Raw genomic sequence first — 20851 nt, forward strand, 5'->3', positions numbered from 1 at the left:
CAAGAGGAACAACTTAATGGGCTTTTATGTACAGAGCACTGAGTACTCTATATGGAACAGTAAGTTGTAGTCACAGATTGCTGAGACTCGCAACTACTGCATTGGGTTGGAATGTGAGGAATGAAATACAGCAATGTCAGTGCAGTACAGTGGGTTAGAGTGCAGCAGTATAGCGGTGAGAAGGAAGTAGAGACACAGGTTCAAATCTCATAAGTTTTGTGAGAACAAAATTGGAGGGAGAACATTTAAACTTTGGTTCCTCAGAAGACAAAATAAAAATGTAATATAAACTTACTCTACACATATGTATGTAAGTAAGAAAGTAAATTAAAAATAATGAATATGGTCTTAAGCTGTTCTTTACTCCCCAGTTATGGGAGTCCTTCAAGGACATTCTGTCTTGTAATTAAAAGAATATGAATTGTGATCTCAAAGGCAATAACCAAGCAGGATGAGAAAACAACCAGACTCTAGGCAAGACATACTTCAGCTGCTCATTTACTGCTAGTTCTATGATTAGGTTACAGATACTGAACATACTGAAGTGCTGAATATGAAAGAAACCCAAGTTCTAACTTGTGATTTCATTAAGTATAGAATTCTTTTCTGACAATTAAAATGGCATTAAGCAACTGCTTTTATTCTGACCTGCTCTGACTAATTATGCTCAGCTCACTGCAGGCCAGAATTCTACCACAGGAGACAAAACTTTTCAGGGGCCCACAATAAACCACTGATGGGGTTAAGGAATGAATTCATCTCAGATAACAGAACTTTTTTTTTTAAAAAAAATATTTGAACAAACTGTATGTTCAAAGGACATACAGCAGTAGGTGGGAAAATGCATCATGTGCGAGGTTAAGAATATTTCTCCTAAACCCCATGAAGAAGGAAGAACAGGTTGCTGACCTGTAACTGTAGCTTTTCAAGTGGCTATCTGTAAACTCACACATGTGGGTCTTTCACCTTTACAGAGACTGGTCTTGAACATTCCAGTACTCTTGGTCTGAATCACACTCCGCCACCTAATGTGTGCTCCTTAACAAGCATTCCTCAGTTTCCTCTCCACCCACCCTTTAATTCAGTGTTTCCCAACCTGGAGTCATGACCCCCAAGGGAGTGGTCACAAAGTATTTTCTGAGGGATCACATGTTGCATTATATGTGTAAAGGTAAAGGTTCCCCTTGACATTTAGTCCATTAGTGTGCAAATCTAGGGGGTGGTGCTCATCCCCATTTCCAGGCCATAGAGCCAGCATTTGTCTGTAGACATTTTCCGTGGTCATGTGCCCAGTGCAACTAGGCAAGGAACACCGTTGCCTTCCCACTATGGTGGTACCTATTTATCTACTTGCATTTTACATGCTTTTGAACTGCTAGGTTGGCAGGAGCTGGGACAAGCGACGGAAGCTCACTTAGTTGCGTGGATTCAAACTGCTGATCTTTCGATATTACAGCCCATAGGCTTTGCAGTTTAACCCACAGTGCCACCACATCCCTCCATTATATGTGTCGCCTTTGCTGAATAATTTCTTCCTTAACTTTTTAGGATAGGATATTAAAATTAGTGTGTATGTGTATGTATGATAAACAGACCCTTTGGGGGAGAAAGAAGCCTCTACTTTCTGAGAAGGGATGCCTTTGCGCCATTAAAAATGCATTTTTATGCATATGTGGCCAGTGGGGCTGCAGGTTACTTGGCTATTACTGTATAAAAGCTGCTTGCAACTCAAAAAATGTTGGGAACCAGTGCTTTAATTGCATCAGAGAGGAGATGGGCAAGTTGTGTGAGTTCACAGATGACAACTCAAACAATTCCGGTTACAAGTAGGCAGTCTGACTTGTATATCTGAGTGACTAACCAGCTCATGTACCAGAGGTGGGTTGATGCACATTCAAAAAAAAAAGGTATTCTATTCAAAATTCAAAACTACTCTTCCAAATTTTACATCATTTGGTGAAATCTTAAGACAAACCCTAAGTGACTGAGGAACGTACACTGGGTCCTATAGAAAGTTCTATGAACATCAAAGAAAAGTGTTCTTCTAACACCCAAAGAGTGAAAGGTGGATTTCAACTGAGGTGTGTCAGGCAGGAAGAAGGTAGTTGTGTTATTTTATTTTCTTCTATCCTTTTAATTGTATTCATTGTATTATAATTTTATCCTCACTTCACTTTATGATTTTTGATTTTCACCCCAACGTATTTTCACTATTTGCTATTTTGTTACTCTGTTGTTTTTTGTTATTTGTTGTAAACTGCCCAGAGTGGCCTTGGTTGCCAGATGAGCAGTATATAAATAAAATAATTAAATAAATAAAAATATAGTTACAACAATATCCTGACTATTTGGAACTCCCAACACCACCTTGGGCAGAAATAAAATGTCATGTCTTCAAAGTACATTGTCTTCTTGGAAAGTTGAGCAGAGAAGGCCAATACACAAAGCAATTACCTCTCATGTTCTTTGCATAGAGATAATAGCCACCAGAAAGGCTACTATCTCTATGCTACATGAAAAAACCAAATGGATCTATCAGAAAAGAACTTAAGAAGTAACTTGAGGCAAAACCATCAAGAGCAACCACAGTGGAACCACAGGCTTTGAGTGTTCCAGGCATTGGAAGAAAAGCTTAACCATGGGATGGGTAAATAAGGAAAATCTCAAAGGGTCTTTTGGTTGATATGCTACTATTGCTTCATGATAAGCCCTTAATTTCTGATAAGAATCAGCTAAATCCCTGCTGTGGAGAGAGATAAAGATTCCAATACAGTACTGTCAACATATTGCTGGCATGGAATGTTTCTGCCTATCCCAAGCGAACTGGAAAAAGTCAATTTCTCCCATAACATTTCTGCACTGAAGGTATACAAGTTGCCTGTACTATGTTATTTAAGCAGAGACTAGAGATGGGGGGTATTCATATATGAATACAAATATCCCCGCGCAGGTGGTTCTAACAAAGGTCCAGCCCCATGGGACCGGACGGTCCACTCACCGATCTGATGCAGACGGTGCAATTTTATGACTGGCTCTGCAGCGCGTGATCCACTTGCTACTCCTGCAAGGTCGAACAGTGGCGAGCGGATCGCGCGCTGCAGCGCGATTGATAGAATCGTGCTGTCCACATCTGCAGTGGATCAGTGAGTGGACCGTCTGGCCCCACGGGGCTGGACCCTTGTTACCACCACCTGTGTGGGGATATTCGTATACGAATACCCCCATGTCTAGCAGAGACATTTAGCATGGCACAATTCTCTGTGCTGTGAGTCTGAGGAGCACAGGACAACTCTCCCCACCTGCTTGGACTGTTGAACTTTTATGTAAGTCCTGCATAAGAGAAGCAGAGGATCACAAACCAAGTTTATCTTGACCACCAATGGGGTGATCAAGACGACACTAGCATTGCCCAGATCTTGACTAGAATCCTGTATCAGAAAGGAAGGCATCTCTCATAGAATATGGGTGATGTCCCACCTAACTAAGGCATTTGAGAATTTTGATGGGTGGCAAAATCATTTATCTTTGGTGATTCCATTATCATATCAGCATGACAAATACTAGACTGGCCAACTCCCATTCATGCTGCAAGTATATTCATCATGCCTGCTGTATGTATAGCCACTGACAGAATGTGGGTCACACTGCTTGCTTATATAGTACATGATGGTTGTAAGGTCCGTCACTATCTGGACCATTGTTCCCTATAATTGGTTTTCAAGTTACAAAAATACTGGTAACAGTTCCAGCATGTTGATAATATAGTGAGTGTTTCTGTTTGACCACTTGGTACAGATAATACAGCCTCAGCAATTTGCCTTGGGTGTCAGCAAACCCTCTGTTTTAACTATTGTAAGAAAGGGGGGAACTGCACCCCACAATGTGTGTCTTACATATATTTCCACCGTAGGAGTGTGTTGGTATTCATTTTAGGGACAAATAATCTCTTGAGAGTTGAGTCTCAAGGGAGAATAAAGTGGGTCAGTAACTATTGCTGCTGAGGTGAAGTCCTGCAAATGGTTGTGGCTGCTGTTGTGGTCACCATAAACCCTAAGAGTCACATCTAATAAAGACCAAGCTGTTGTATTGTAAGAGCTCTGTCAGTGGAAAGAAATGGCATTCCATCAACCTGAACTCCTATGTACTGGATATATATTGTGGGAAAGAGATGAGCTCCCCTCCCTTTTTTTTACCTATAGACTTGGGTTCTCTATCAGAGCTAAGATAAGACTGAACTTTTCTTAGAGACATGAACAATAGGTCCCCAGATACCACTTGTAGAGATACATTAAAACATTAATTTTTTCAATATGTAAGAAAGCTAATACAAAAATACTACAATTTGAGGAAACTCCTAGGGTTGCAGCAAAAGGGATGTGGAAATATGTGTCCTTCAGATCTCTTAACATGAACTAATCTCTATATTGATGAAGACGAAGGGTAGAACCCAAAGTTATCATTCAAAATTTTTTGGATGGATGTAGAAGTTAACATCTTGAAGATTGAGTGTGGCAGTGATTTTTCATTTTTAACAAAGGCACAGGGTGATAACATCATTAACTCAGCAGAGTTCAGCCAAATGTCTGAACACAAAATATTAGAATGAAGGCAAACTTTTAGATAATTTGGCTTAAAGTGAATTAAACCCTCATCTTTAAAAATGGTTGGAAATAAACTTAAATATGAAAGAAGAATTTCATTTGTGCTTTAAGAAACTAAGAATATGGTACTTTTCTTCTTCATATAAGAAGGAGCCTTTACAGTGTCCAGAAATAATTCAGTTAATAAATGCCAGAATACTCTTGGGGAAAAAATTGCATGCAAAGCAGCAACGGTACAAGTTGTCCCCCTCCATCTGCAGGGTAGACATCACATAGCCATTGTGAAATAAGTGATTCCGCCCGTTTTTGTTAGGCTATCCTTTGTGTTACTTATTTCACAATGAATATACAACTGGTTGAGTAAGAGATACCTTGCCAACAGAGGAGACTATCTATGCTATTACAGTTATGTATGAGGCTTTTTCCAACAGTCATCTAGTCAAAGTCAATGAAAATGTAGGTAGCCCATCTAAGCTATTAAAATATTATTTTTACATTTTATGTGAACATTTTAGTGTTTGTCTAATATGAGAAGTGCTTCCTGATTGCTCTGGTAACTAGCTGGAGCAGTGGAGCAGTCCATTAGTTCTGCTGGACCTCTCTACTGATTTTCAGTACAATCAACCATGGCATCCTTCTGAGTTACCTATCTAGGATGGGCCTTGATGGGCACTATCTTACAGTGTCAGTCTCAGAAGATGGTGTTGGAGAACTCCTATGGTGTCCCTCAGGATTTTTAACATATACATATAACTGCAGGGAGAAGTTGGCTGGAATTCTGGAGTCTGATGCCACCAATTTTTGGGTGACATCCAACTTTATGACTCCTTTTAATCCAAATCTGAGGAACCTGTTTTGATTCTACACCAGTCTATAGTATGAGGATGACCAAGCTGAAGGCAGCTCAGGGAACATAGATTCAAGCTCGATTGGTCACATTCCTCCTGAAAAATTGGTTGAAACGTAAAATGTATTTTAATAACTATATCATATACTGTCTTAGTTCCCAATTCTAAGACAAAAATGGAACATACAACTGACAAACATCTCTTTCAGGGATTTATAATCTTATGACAAGAGCAGGGTATATTGTTCTAGATGGGAAAAATCTTTCTTATCCCAAAAGACCCAACCCTGACCAGTTATGAAGCTGAAGTTCTCATTTTGTTAAAATGGAGCAAGGAGAAACAACAACTCTTTAACTATTTATGATTCCCATAAAAATACAATACAACATGCAATATTTGCAGTTGTAATTCATAGTCTCCTGGAAACAGTGTTAACTGATGTGACAAGAAAGTAATTTAAAAATTGAGCACAGACATCAAAGCTCTACTGATTTTAAATTTATGAATAATGACTAACACTGCTAGGCATATTACATGGAAGCTCCATCCTACTGTTGTCAACTGGATTTGTTTCAAAATAGGGAAGACCTGAAGTCCAATCTTAATAATGCTTACTGTTTATTTGTGCTATTTATTTTTATTGGACTTGCATAGTCTTAGGTAGACATGTTTAGGGCTGCAAATGTGTGTCACAAACTTTTGATTATTTGGAACACTTACTCCAAAATTAAATGTGTATTGGATTTCAGCTTCACAGTAGAAACCTAAAGGCATTTACTTGCCCATAGATGCCACTTCATTTCATAGGATTTGCTATTTAGAACTCACATCTAGCCCTTCCACCAGCACTGGAGCAGAAGTCTCCTATTGGAGTGGAGCAGGGCAAGAAGTGTGGAGATTTACCTTTTCTCTTTCAGCCATTTGTGTCTTCCAAAACAACAACAACAACAACAACAACAATAATAATAAAAACAGTCTGAACAGCTGGATACTGGAAGGCAGTTTCAGGGAAAAGGGGAATTAAATGGGAAGGCCACTTCTCCCCTTCAACCACTGTATCATCTCCACTAGCTCAGAAACCATTTGTGGATGGAAGGAGCCCTTCTCTTCACAGAAGACAGACATCTCAGCATCCAATTCATTAAATCCTTCATGTGTTAAACTAAGGTTTAGTCCTAATCATACTTATTAGGAAGTGTCATAATTACTTCTGTGTTTATAACTGTAAATCAAAATATCACCTTCCACAACCTAGGGAAGTTAATTAACAGCAGTATATTGGGCAAAGGCGAAGTGACTAAATGAGTTTCAAATTTTTGTATCATATTTGGAAATCACAGGCTTTTGTGTTTCCTTGTAACACTTGGTGGCCTTATTACAACTTTCGTGGAATGGTTACACTGTGATGACTAACCCAGTAAACATCTTCCTTGCGAACATAATGTTATTTAAGAAAATGATTCACTGCAGGTAAGACTTCTGGTACTTTATATTCCGCCATAAAGTCATTTATTTTCTCTTGTCTCATAAATAGGCTAAAGTAAATTCAAGGAGTGTTTTGGAAACAACATAATCAGGACTGGTTAGTGGCTGCAAGCCCTATGACCTAGCTTCACACAGGCCTCTGGTGACTGAGAAAGTGTCATTATTCTTGGGTGGAAGAAAATAAGCTGTATGAAAACCGGTTCAAACCCTTGTTTAACATTTCATCAATAGGTAGGTCAAACACACCCTGAGCTCACAAAACTGCTATACCTTCACATGTCCCAGGTAGTCTTCAGGCACTTTGGGGGAGGGGTGGCCTTAATTAGGTTTTTTTTTTCTAATGATGTTTTTATTATTATTGGGAAGACTGAGACAACTGGAAAAAACACAACACTTACATAAGTGGCCAGGAGTCAAAGTGACCCTGCTGATCAAATGTACACACTACCATTAATCATCATATAAACAGATGCTTAATCTGTAAACTATTGTACTTCTTGTAAAAACAGAAGCAAGAGGGTAAAAAGTGAGCCCCCCCTCCAAAATAACATTCTGTCTCTTTTCATAATGGATAAATTACTTATTTTGCCACCAAAGATGGTAGAAGGAATAAATAACACTCCACAGATTTTTAAAAAACCCTCTATAAACTTATCTTTTAAAAACATTTTATTCTACTTACACCTTGCCCTTTGACCTGAAAACCATTTCTTTGTCATAGTATTATTTCTGCACAACTTACCTATTTGATCGTGAGAGTCATCTGCAAATATTTGTAAACTACCTACACCCTCAGTAGACTTAAGAGCAAGTTAAGAAGACTTAAATTACTACTTTTCCCTGTTCATGGAAACATCTATGCAAAATACATTGTTACTGGCTGCCCTCAGCAATTCTGGATCATAGTATCCCTGGCAGCAAAGAGGTATGCCATCCTTTTTTTTGGGGGGGGGGGGAATTCAAATCCCAGAGATCAGAGAATCATGAAGTAGGAAGGGGCCTATAAGGCCATCGAGTCCAACCCTCTGCTCAATGAAGGAATACAAATCAAAGGATATCTGCCAGGAGGCTGCCTAAATTTCTCTTGAATGCCTCCAGTGCTGGAGCACTTACCACTTCTTGAGGTAAGTGATTCCATTGTTGTACTGCTCTAACTGTTAAAAAGTTTTGCATGATATTCAACCAAAATCCGGCTTCCTGTAACTTGAGCCCATTATTGCTCAAGGGATGATTGAGAACAGATCCTGCCCCTTCTCTGTATGACAATCCTTCAAGTATTTGAAATTGGCTATCATATCTCCCCTCTCCATGAATTCCCTAGGCAGAATTCTGGGAGTTCCAGGGGACAAACAAACAATTGCACAGACCTTCGTTTCATTTACCTGGACAAGGCTGAAGCCTCCTTCTGGGCAGGTTTTTCAGAAGCTGCACTTTATAGAGCATAAAAGCCAATGAGACTACCACCCCCTGGAAACATTACAGCAGGAAATGAAAGCCTACAAGGAAGCCATGTTCCTGGTGAATGAAATGAAGATGTCTGCAGGTATGTGTTTGTGGCCTGAAACTCCCAGATAATTCTTGGGGTTAGATTTCCAAACCCCCCCAAAATCAATAGCAAACTCCTATTAGGAACCTCAAGGGAATCAGTGATGAGCTTGGGTTTGGTGATGGGCTAGTGTAAGAGCCATGTTTTCCCCTTTGTGTGGTGTGTGTTGCACAGTCCTTCATGCCATGTGAGAATGCTCTTGTTCATGAACAATTAGTGCCATTATTCTTCTCCTGCAGTTGGTTTTTGCTGTCAAAGAGTTTTGTTACTTTTTACATCTAGAACTGATCGAGCCCTGGTTGACAATATCCTGCTTGCCTGGAATATTGAAAGAAACTGTCTCAAAAGTGACAGAATCTGCTTACCAAGAAGGGGACTTTCACTTTCAATAATGATACAATGACAGGAAATCACAGAAATTTACCCTTGTTCTGCCATTCTCTTTTACATTTAACTAAACACACAAAGAAGGAAGTGCGCTAGCCATGCCTCCTCCATTGTCACTTTGCTTACAATGAGAAATGATGAGTCTGAAGTAAAGAAACTCCTAAATGCAACTGTAAGGTCTGATTTCCTCCATGTTTAGAATTACATGAAGGGCCTCCCATACAATAAAGACAGTTACCCACCTTGCCAAGCTATAGCAGAGAGAGGGGAGTCTAGTACCATCTTCTCATATATTTAGCTAACCAGTACAGTTCAAAGCCAACTATATCTCTTGTTCAAGGATCTCCTATAGCATTGGAATTGGGGTTGTTGCCAGCCATAGCTGATAGCAGTAAATTACTGTATAATCCCCACTACTCTCATTAAAGGCTGAAGGGCTCGTTATTTTTAATGCAGAGCTTGAAAAAGGTCCTTTTTTGCACTGCAACTCCCAGAATCCCCATAAACAGGCAGAATTCTGGGAGCTGTAGTTCTAACAACTTGTCCAAATTGTCGCTTTGCTCTTGAGTCTTGTGTAACTTTTTCCTGATACGGTTTTCATTTTAAAAAAAAAAAAAATCTGAAAACTGCAATTAGGAACAGTATAATACCCTCCTGGCATCTTCCCTGCCAGGTGCCTTTCCTCTGAAAATCAACCTTATAAGCTTCTTTTGCCTGTATTTTTCCACTTCATAGAAAGCAGCTTAAGGGGAAAGTGGCAAGTAGGGATAGGATAAGTGTCCCTTCTCAACTTTTATTTCCTCAGCCCCCGAAAGAAGCCGCTCAGAATGGTATAAATATACCAGATGGGCGGGATATAAATCAAATAAATAAATAAATAAATAAATAAATAAATAAATAAATAAATAAATAAATAAATAAATAAATAAATAAATAAATAAATAAATATTTGTAAGTTGTTTTGTATTTTTACAAAGCAAAATAGAAAAACAAAATGCAATCACACAGAAACAGATATGGATCTCTTTCTAATATGTAGCTTGGCTTTCTGACAGCTATTTATTACAATGATTATAGAGGAGAGGTTTTTTTTCTAAATAAATTGTAATTGAGAGCACTTGCATTAAGCATGCATTTTTTTAAAAAATGGCTGTAATCCTGTTGTGGAGTTATGCAGAAATTGTAACTTTTTGATGTGAATTGCCATCTCCGTAGACTGTAATTATTGCATATTGAGTTGCATGACTCAACATGCAATCGATAATGCTTATGGACAATTCTTAACTTACAGCAATTTGCTTCCAAATGTTACACTTTTTGTCTAACTGCACAACAGGATTTTAGCTATTGTGTCTCCTTTCCTCTCCTGCTGATGACAATTCTCTTCAAGCAAGAGGGAAGTTTATCAAGAATATGGAGAATGTTCTATACGATTTAGTGCTACGTTGTTTCGTAATGAAGGTTAACAAGTTAACAATTCCAACTGTCATCAATTGCTTAAAACATTATCTGCAGCAGTAACAAGTCCAGAAGTTTCTATTAAATGTCTCATATGTATCACTTACGATGCATACATTGTCATAAATATTTAGCAGTTACAGTTCATGCTGACAGTGGAACTTAATAAACATTTCACTGCAAGAAAACAGTCTAATATAAAAGATAAAAACTACTTACAGGCTGAATTTTGTTGTGACAGTTCTCGAATCATCAAAGCAAACACTTCTCTCCTTATCATCGTCCAAACCGCAGAAACGTTGCTTTTCATTTATTGTCCTCATCTCACCCTTTTTATGCCCATCCGTGTGCAATAAAACACTACCATCCATGTTGTGGACAGAATTTGATACTTTAGAGTCTGTACTCTCTTCAGAAAGTGGCAATGTGCTATTGACTACAAGATCCGTGGAAAAAACTTTAGAAGTCTCTACAGTCCTTTCACCGGAGGATGACTTATCCACTGAACTGTATTTTGACAAGGAATTGCTATCGCTTTGTCTTTTGGTGGAAGACTCTTTCCCTGGACTTTTTGGACCTGTGGGTGAAAGGGGACCTGTGTCGGTCATATTCTTTCTTAAGGATTTCCTCCTGTATGGGGATGAGCCAGAGGCCTGTTGTTTGCATTTCTCTGACTCTGTTTTAGTCAGCCCTCTGTGACTACTCCCAGCTCCAGCTCTTGTGTCATGATTAGACGTGGGAGAATTAATCTGCTGAGAAGCCTTGGCTTTTCTTTCCGAGATGTTTGTTTTTTCTACTCCTGTATCTGACAAAACCCCATCCAAAACAGGTTCTTCTTTTGCAGCATTCTCCGTCATATTTCTATCCCCGTTTGGCACATCACCGGAAGACTGAGATTTTTTCCTCTTTCCAGATCTCCTTACTACAGGCTTTTTTTCCATTGTGTTGCTGCTACTATGGCTTTCCTCCAATATATCCTTCACTGTTCCTTCTGAATTTCGTTGTTCAGCTCTGCGAAGAAAGATATCCACTGTCAACACTCTGGAAGGATAGATGGGACCAGGCGGCTTAGATTCCAAATTAGACGGCTGGTCTTTTGATGCCACATAATCTGATTCTACAGCTGTATGCAGACCCACTAGCTGCTTATGATTTAATATGTCATGTTCTAGGTCTTCACTAGATACATTAGTCAAGCTTTTAAAGAAATCTGGAGTTGTGGTATTACTTGTATGATTAAGATCACTCTCCGTTTCCAGTGTCTGCAGTGTCAGATTACTATCAAATAATGTATTTTTTATTGTCTCATTACTACTGTGCCAATCTGGGGACCATTCACTGTCAGAAGAAACTTTCTTAGTGTTCCATTCTGACACAATGTCGTTATACAAGTGTGTTAGATCCTTATTGAAAATATATTCTTCTGGGTCTTCAATTATATTCTGTGTCCTTGACTGATCTTCTGGATTATAGGCTTGGTCAGCAAGAGATTCTTCACTTTTAGACAGGTCCTCTTCAATATCTAGGGATGCCAATGGAGCCAAATCTTTGTGAAATGGCAATGCTGGCTCTTCACTTTTAATACATTGGCTTAAAGAATCTTCTAATGTATTTTTTGGGGTTTTTCTTCTTCCAGTTGTAAAAAAATTTCCAAACTTCCCCAAAACGGGTTTCTTCTTTTCTTCTTTTGAAGACTCTGGAGTGCGAGCTTTGGACTAAACAAACAAATAAATTCAAGAAAAGGAAGAAAGTTAGAATACATAGCAATGGTATTTTACAAACATATATTTCTATTGCCAACCATTTGCTCAGTCATAGAAATAGAAAACTGAAATTAAGCTCATCATTGAACAGAAAATTTTATTCGGACAAGGTGTCTTTACATTTAACATGTAAGCATCTTCTTTTATCAGATGTGTGATTTCCCGTTGTCATTATGATGTCAGTCCCAGTTGCGCAAACATTTTTGAAATCTTCACAACTTCAGTCTAGTGAATGAAGCACTTTGATACTTCCAGAAGTGAGTTTCATAACTGCACAGTCCTATACTTGTCTACCTAGAAAAAAAGCCCAAGTTCTTACACATATGTAAGAGGACAGAGAACTACATACTAAACATCCCATTTATTTCAGTCACTACAACGTTTTAAGTTACCTTCCTGCCTTAGGGCACAATCCCCTACCTTCTTGTAAGTAAGATGAAGTTGTGAAAACTTATTTTTTTTGTATACAGGAACATAGGACGACACTATTAAGCAGGAATAGAGCTCTCACACTGTAGTAAGGCAAAGGGCACCTCTAGATGGAAACTTCTGTCTTAGGTTGGTACAAAGGTTATGCTTTTAATAAATCTGTGTTTCATTAGCTAGAGATTGTGTGTCAGCCTCTAGCTGAGGTGTGACCAAGAACCAACCTGTTTCTCTTCAACACAAAAATTCAAACAAGAACTCAAAACGCAACCTGTTTACGGTAAGCCGTAACGTGTTGGCTTTTGTTTTGTTTTTCACGGAGAAACACGCGTTTTGGCCTTCCTTTTAAGCACCACTCGCCTCCCCATCTCAACAGATTCTAAACAAAGACTCCTGAGATATCTGGCAACGACCCAGGTCGGCGTTACCGAAGGACAGGACGCGAGCAGCCACCTGCCACAGCCGGCCAAGAATGCGACGCGGCAAACTTCCTACATAGGAGATCCCACGCCCCCACTCCCGAGGCATCGGGGAGGCACGCCAGAAAAGCGCGGCGCGAGACTCGCCGTCCAGCCCCCCCCCCTGTCGAAACCAAGGGCTAGTTTAAGGGCTTGCCCGAGATGGAGGGAAGGCGGGCTTCAGCTGCAGGTGCGCGCGGTCTCCGGCTAGGAGGGCCTCCCAGTCCCCCCCCCCACTTCCAGCTCCGCGCCGCCCGCGCCTCGCCTCGCCTCTCGACGCGCAGCGAGCCGCGCAGGGGCCCCTCCTCAGACACGCGCTCGCGGGCGCCTTCCAGCCTTCAGACCCCCTTCCCCGCTTAAATTTTAAGTCTCCGGGACTTGGCTGGCGAAAAATGCACCTCGGTCGCCGCCTGGGATTCGCCCGCCACTTTTCCCGCCCTCCGCCCCGACCCTTGGGCGCCTCGGTCTCCTGGGTCCGGAAGCACCACAGCGGGGGCCGCGCGCAACTTACGGACCCGCACGGGGGGGGGGGGCTCGCGCTCCTCTTCTCAGCAGCTCCGGCCGCCTCAGAGCAGCCCCTTCCCCTTCAGTCGCAGGCGGCTCGAAGCGAGGAAAGAGTCCGCGCTCGGGCCGGCTCCCGCGAAGGCGCCAGCTGTCTGCGCTGCACGGCCCGCCACACCCGCCCGCCCGCCTCAGCGGTGCCCGCCTCCGCCTCCAGCACCAGCAGCTGCGGCTCGACCTGGCACGGCCGCCGCAGGGAGGGTGTGGTGGGAGAAGCGGGCAGAGTTCCGCTTTGACGCCCGCGAGGATGGCGGGGGGGGGGAGGCGGCGGCGGCGGCGGGGGAAAAGGGCGAGAGTTTGAAAAAAAAAATAAGGAGGGGAGAGGCGCGGTCTGCAGAGACCCCGTTTCCCAAAGTTCAGGTAGGTCGCGGAGCAGAGTGCGCTATGGGGCATGCTCAGGAGTGCCTTCCCGCCAAATCCCTATAGATCTGGAGTTCATCTGTGGACTTCGGAAGCCCAGGTGCCCGACCCAAGGGAAGACATGGCACCTGAGCACGCCTGAGGCCCCCCTCCCCCCCCCCGCTCACTGCATGGCTTTTAAAGTGACGCTGAAGAAGGGATGCCGCTGAAGACCTCGGAGTCCCTACTCAGTTCCGAGGATCACCTCCAGCGCACCTCTTGCGAAGTCCTAAGAAATTAAGCGGCTAAAGAGAGCATAGCTTCATTGTTGAGGGACGACCAATACACACAACTCCCCCACCATACACACCCCTGGAGGATGCTGTCGGAAAGCATCTCCCACCATTCCCTCCCATTGGCAATACGGCTGTTTGTGCCCATGGGAGAGATATTGAGAGAGAGAGAGATGGAGCAGAGAGAGGAGAGCGCTTGTTACTCGAAGGTGCCAAGGAATGAGGTAGAATTTTCCAAAGAAAAAGATGCCAATAAGTAGAGCAAAAGTAAATCACAAAATGAAATATTTTTGCAGCGTTGACTGGCCTGTACAAGCCCAACCTTTCTGAAGTGGTGCTGAGGCACAGCCTATTCTCATCTTTTCTGGAGGAAAGGCTGCCTAGAGCAAAACCGACAGACTTTGATGTCATGAAGAAAAGCTAACAGTTCTCCTCTGATGCTTAAATACAAAAACAAACAACTGCTAACACCATGTCTTAAGTTACCTTGACTATAAAACAAGACTTAACACATTTATTTGAAAAGAGGTTTGGTGGCAGCGAGATGCTTTGATATATTTTTAAAACAATGAGAACAGTTTAAAAGATGGATTTTGACAGAGACTTGCATTTGTCAACCTGCTAGATTATAGTGCTGAACTTTCATTACTACCTTTTTGTAATGTACTACAGAAGATACATTAGATGAACTCAGTTGGCAAAGAGATACTTGTATAAATCAAGATTTGGATTTTGTTTAAGGAACTATTCATTTTTACTTTTTCTGAAAATCATTTACTGAACTGTTGTGCTCACTGGTGAGCTGCCTTAACAAGTATTTGTTACTGCAGTAGCAGAAAAAGCAATTAACTGGCGAACACAATCCTTTCTGTATGCCAGGTCTCATAGGTTTGAAATACAAAATGGGCATTGCAAAACAGATAACAATCTGATGCAAATCTGATCTGGAAGGTGACACTCTTCTTCAGTTGAGGGCATGACCAGACAGGTACTAGTCCTACCATTTCTTTCATCTTCATTGTTGATCATTCCAGTATTTTCTTCAATGATCAAATGATATTATTGCTAATCCCAAATAGATCTGATCCTTGTGTGCAAATATCTGTTACATTTTATTCAACTCCCAGTCTTTTTTTTTTAAATGGTCCTGCTCTCCTTTTGGGGAGAGGGTTTACATGAAAATGTTTAAATTCCTTCCATGAAACATATACTGTACTGTGAACTTTGCTATCAGAGGGGCCATTTTTTCCAGTTTCATCTCACTGGTTTGCACTGCTGCTAAAATAACAATAACTTTACTGTTTCTTTTTTTAAAAATGTACTGTGATTCTACTGCTAACTCAGTTGACAATTTAAAGTAATTTTGTGCTAAAAACTATTTTAGTATTATTTTAATTGTTAATTTTTAGAAAGGGGGCATCGAATCACCATCTATATGTGATGGAAGCATTGTTGTTGTTGTTGGTTGTTCAGTCGTTTAGTCGTGTCCGACTCTTCGTGACCCCATGGACCAGAGCACGCCAGGCCCTCCTATCTTCCACCGCCTCCCGGAGTTGTGTCAAATTCATGTTGGTTGCTTCGATGACACTGTCCAACCATCTCATCCTCGGTCGTCCTCTTCTCCTCTTGCCTTCACACTTTCCCAGCATCAAAGTCTTTTCCAAAGAGTCTTCTCTTCTCATGAGATGGCCAAAAGTACTGGAGCCTCAGCTTCAGAATCTGTCCTTCCAATGAGCACTCGGGGTTGATTTCCTTTAGAATTGATAGGTTTGTTCTCTTTGCAGTCCAGGAAACTCTCAAGAATCTCCTCCAGCACCACAATTCAAAGGCATCAATTCTTCGGCGATCAGCTTTCTTTATGGTCCAGCTCTCACTTCCATACAACACTACAGGAAAAACCATAGCTTTGACTATTCAGACTTTTGTTGGCAAGGTGATGTCTGTGCTTTTTAAGATGCTGTCAAGGTTTGTCATTGCTTTCCTCCCAAGAAGCAGGCGTCTTTTAATTTCGGGGCTGCTGTCTCCATCTGCAGTGATCATGGAGCCCAAGAAAGTAAAATCTGTCACTGCCTCCATATCTTCCCCTTCTATTTCCCAGGAGGTGATGGGACCAGTGGCCATGATCTTAGTTTTTTTGATGTTGAGTTTCAGACTGTTTTTTGCACTCTCGTCTTTCACCCTCATTACAAGGTTCTTTAGTTCCTCCTCACTTTCCGCCATCAGAGTGGTATCATCTGCATATCGGAGGTTGTTGATATTTCTTCCAGCAATCTTAATTCCAGCTTGGGATTCCTCCAGTCCAGCCTTCCGCATGATGTATTCTGCATGTAAGTTAAATAAGCAGGGTGACAATATACAGCCTTGTCGTACTCCTTTCCCAATTTTGAACCAATCCGTTGTTCCATATCCAGTTCTAACTGTTGCTTCCTGTCCCACATATAGGTTTCTCAGGAGATGGATAAGGTGGTCAGGCACGCCCATTTATTTTAGGACTTGCCATAGTTTGCTGTGGTCCACACAGTCAAAGGCTTTTGTATAGTCAATGAAGCAGAAGTAGATGTTTTTCTGGAACTCTCTGGCTTTCTCCATAATCCAGCGCATGTTGGCAACTTGGTCTCGAGTTCTTCTGCCCCTTCGGAATCCCGCTTGTACTTCTGGGAGTTCTCGGTCCACATACTGCTGAAGCCTACCTTGGAGGATTTTGAGCATAACCTTGCTGGCGTGTGAGATGAGTGCAATTGTCCGGTAGTTGGAGCATTCTTTGGCACTGCCCTTCTTTGGTATTGGGATGTAGACTGATCTTTTCCAGTCCTCTGGCCACTGTTGAGTTTTCCAAACTTGTTGTCATATTGAATGTAGCACCTTAACAGCATCATCCTTTAAGATTTTAAATAGTTCAACTGGAATGCCATCACCTCCACTGGCCTTGTTGTTAGCCAGGCTTTCTAAGGCCCACTTGACCTCACTCTCCAGGATGTCTGGCTCTAGGTCAGCAACTATATTGTCTGGGTTGTCCGGGATATCCAAAACTTTCTGATATAATTCCTCTGTGTATTCTTGCCACCTCTTCTTGATGTCTTCTGCTTCTGTGAGGTCCCTTCCATTTTTGTCTTTTATCATGTCCATCTTTGCACAAAATTTTCCTCTAATATCTCCAATTTTCCTGAACAGATCTCTGGTTTTTCCTTTTCTGTTATTTTCCTCTATTTCTTTGCATTGTTCATTTAAGAAGGCCCTCTTGTCTCTCCTTGCTATTCTTTGGAAGTCTGCATTCAATTTTCTGTAACTTTCCCTATCTCCCCTGCATTTTGTTTCCCTTCTCTTTTCTGCTATTTGTAAGGCCTCGTTGGACAGCCACTTTGCTTTCTTGCATTTCCTTTTCTTTGGGATGGTTTTTGTTGCTGCCTCCTGTACAATGTTACGAGCCTCTAACCAAAGTTCTTCAGGCACTCTGTCCACCAAATCTAGTTCCTTAAATCTGTTCTTCACTTCTACTGTGTATTCGTAAGGGATTTGGTTTAGATTATACCTGAGTGGCCCAGTGGTTTTTCCTACTCTCCTCAGTTTAAGCTTGAATTTTTCTATGGAAGCATGAATATATATATATGCAATAAAAATTTTGGGAAAACTGTATCTCCCTCATCTGTAATTTTAAGTGATTTTCGCTCCATTCCTAACTTTAAAAAAAGTTTTGCCCTATACTGATACATTGCTCATTAACGTGGGTCCTAAAAGATGTTGAATCAAGTGCTACAGACAAAGGAAACATGGAATGTGTGAACAATATATATTTTAAAAATCCTTATACAGTATATATTGTTCACACATTCCATGTTTCCTTTGTCTGTAGCACTTGATTCAGCATCTTTTAGGACCCAAGTCAATGAGCAATGTATCAGTATAGGGCAAAACATTTTATATAGGTAAATCAATGTCTCTAAAAATTGTAGGTTTAAATAAAATGATTGCTCGCTTTATAATGAGACAAGTCAATGAGCAATGTATCAGTATAGGTCAAAACGTTTTATATAGGTAAATCAATGTCTCTAAAAACTGTAGGTTTAAATAAAATGATTGCTCACTTTATAATGAGACAACTTATAGCTTTCAAAACATAATTTGCTAAATCAACCCAGCCCTAATTCTTTATTTCTTTTCTTAAGGGTGGTTGAATCAAGAGCTATATGCAATAGAAACACAAAATACAAAAAAAAAAAAAAAAGTTTGGTAAAGACAGATGGGGACCTAGAAGAGCAGTATTGCTGTTATCACCCACTGTGTAGACAGTTGAAATGCAGCTTTTAAAAAAAGAAAGATCTGTAAATCATACAACTGGCACGATCTGTGTGACTATAGACTACAAGGTGTGTGAATCAGCAGAGAACAATTTCTCTGTCTGTTCATGTCCTGAACTGCTTCTGCAACAGAATTCTGGTGGCCTAAATCATCCTAATGATAGGCAAGGTGCAAATTCAGATTATATGGTGCCATCCCGATCCCTAGTCCCACCTCTTCTCACAGACCCAGTGGAAGACATTAATAAAAAAAAAGAGGTGGGGATTCTAAAAGATGTTCAAATGGCCGAAGCTGAGAACTGCCTGACTGCAGCTGGCACAGCTATAAACAACATCCACAGAAGCAGTGCAGAGAAGGAAAAACTGCAACTTAGTATCACCTTTGCATCTTGAAATTCTCTCAGTTTTTCTTGTCTTTTAAAAAAAACCTAAACACCACATGTTGAATGTATATTGATTCTGTCTCCTAGAATTAATTCTTCAATGTAATTGCTGTAAAAGCCTACAAGCATAAAAATCCACCATATGAAAAGGCATAAGCCGTACTTACATGCAAATGCTTTCAAATATTATGCCAAATGCAGAGTGATGAATAGGAGATGAAGCTCTAGTCTGTTAAACATATTCAATATATTATATGAAAAGCATTTTTGTTAAACTAAGATGCACAGTGCAGGGTGGCTGGTTATCAGGGAAAAAAAATCTTAACTGTTAGAACAGTATGACAATGGAGCCAATTACTTCAAGAGGTGGTGAGAACTCCAAAGCTGGAGGCATTCAAGAGAAAATTGGACAACCATCAGATCTGCTTTGATTTGGATTTCTCCATTGAGCATGGGGTTAGACTGGATGGCTTTAGCCCTCTTCCAACTCAATTATTCTGTGATTCTTACAGAGTTGACGACTCACCAAATCTCCACTGATTGAGTGGATCTGCTCTTGTTGCACCAATTACTGAATTTCAGCCAAACTTTAATTAGCAAGAGCTAATGAAAAATGCTGCTGCTTTCAGTGCTTGAAGAAATGGATGGCTAGGAGTAACCTGAGATAGCAACCAGTGCCAACAATTTTGAAGTAGCTCATGACGCTCCTCCATGAGGATCTATACCTTTCTATAGGAATTATATATTGTGGTACACATTTTGGTAGACTGGCATATACTTCATCTATTGAGATGGGCACTAGTCCATGAAAGCTGAAGTTTACAATTGATGTCTGTCTTTAAGATTGCCATGCGGCTCTTTGCTCTTACATAGTAAGTCCAGTTACATAACTTGTTACTATACGGCATCAAACCAACAATAATTTTGAGAGTAGGGGAGATGAACATGCATGTAGGGCTTTTTCTTTTAAAATATAAAAGAGGCAGAATTGATATGAGACAGGAGAGGAACAGGTACATCTGGTTAATAAAATCAGTGCTGCAGAGTCAATACACGTGTTAATAATAATTACAGGATGCCATGAACTGTTAATATGCTATGAAAAGTAAGTCTCCTGTGAACCCAGAACAGGCCTCCATAAATCTGTCTGCTTCTTGTATCACTTCTTGCAAGACTATCTTCTTTGGTTTTTGTCTCTCCCCTAGTCACACTTTGTTGGCAGAAATGAAAATTCTGCTGAATCTGTCCAGGGTGGAATCCTCTCAAAGCTAAATACTATTGCTTCTCAGAATAAGTCCTATTTCAGTGGAACTCACTGCTAAGCAATGATCCTTAAAGTTGATATTCCTGTTAAGGTTCAGGAGTCCCTGTAACAATTATCTTAAAGGGGAATCACCAAAAAATAACCACTTCATTTCCCCTCCCCACAAGCTGCTTTTTATTCACTCAAATTTGTTTGTTGTCTTTTTTTTCTCAAGCTTTTCCCCAGTGTTGTGGAATGGAAGTTGTTGCACAATGTGTTCAAAAGCCAGTCAATAAACCCTGTGTAAAGTCTTCGTCTCCTCTAAAGCAGATAAAATCTGTCTTCCTCTGTCCTCAAGCCCAGTCCAGGTTTAGTTACAGAGCATGTGCATGTTTCTGATATGAAGTGACTGCTTTTTCACAAAAGGCTCAGTATTTCTGAGCACTGCTTATACAGACAAACACTCAGGGCACCAACCTCTTATACGAAAGATGGAGTTATTCGCAAGTTGCCCTTCATCTCTATCCTCAATAAAAGAGTGCAACCTTGTGTTCCAGTCCCTTGGCCAGGATGGAGACAGCAGAGAGGCATGCCAATCCCTGCTTTTCCAGTCTCAATATAATATGAAAGCAAAAGGAGCAGAAGAGACAAAAGAGCCACTTTGCCTTATGGGAACGATATCTGTATTATGACAATTGAGAACTGGATCAATGCAGTCCTTGTTGTGGCTTGTCTGTAATAGTGTTAGCACAAGCATGCTGTAAT

At 40.8% G+C, this 20851-nt stretch overlaps 1 protein-coding gene across 1 annotated transcript in view; it reads right to left on the reverse strand.

The window, feature by feature from the left end:
• CRYBG1 (crystallin beta-gamma domain containing 1) overlaps positions 1–20851 on the reverse strand; it is a 123033-nt gene that overhangs the window by 44626 nt on the left and 57556 nt on the right. The window contains exon 3 of the mRNA XM_072998249.2: positions 10545–12040. Coding sequence (XP_072854350.2) covers positions 10545–12040 — 1496 coding nt within the window. The remainder of the gene's footprint in view (positions 1–10544; positions 12041–20851) is intronic.

This window comes from Pogona vitticeps, chromosome 1, assembly GCF_051106095.1.
Source record: "Pogona vitticeps strain Pit_001003342236 chromosome 1, PviZW2.1, whole genome shotgun sequence".
Classification (NCBI taxonomy): domain Eukaryota; kingdom Metazoa; phylum Chordata; class Lepidosauria; order Squamata; family Agamidae; genus Pogona; species Pogona vitticeps.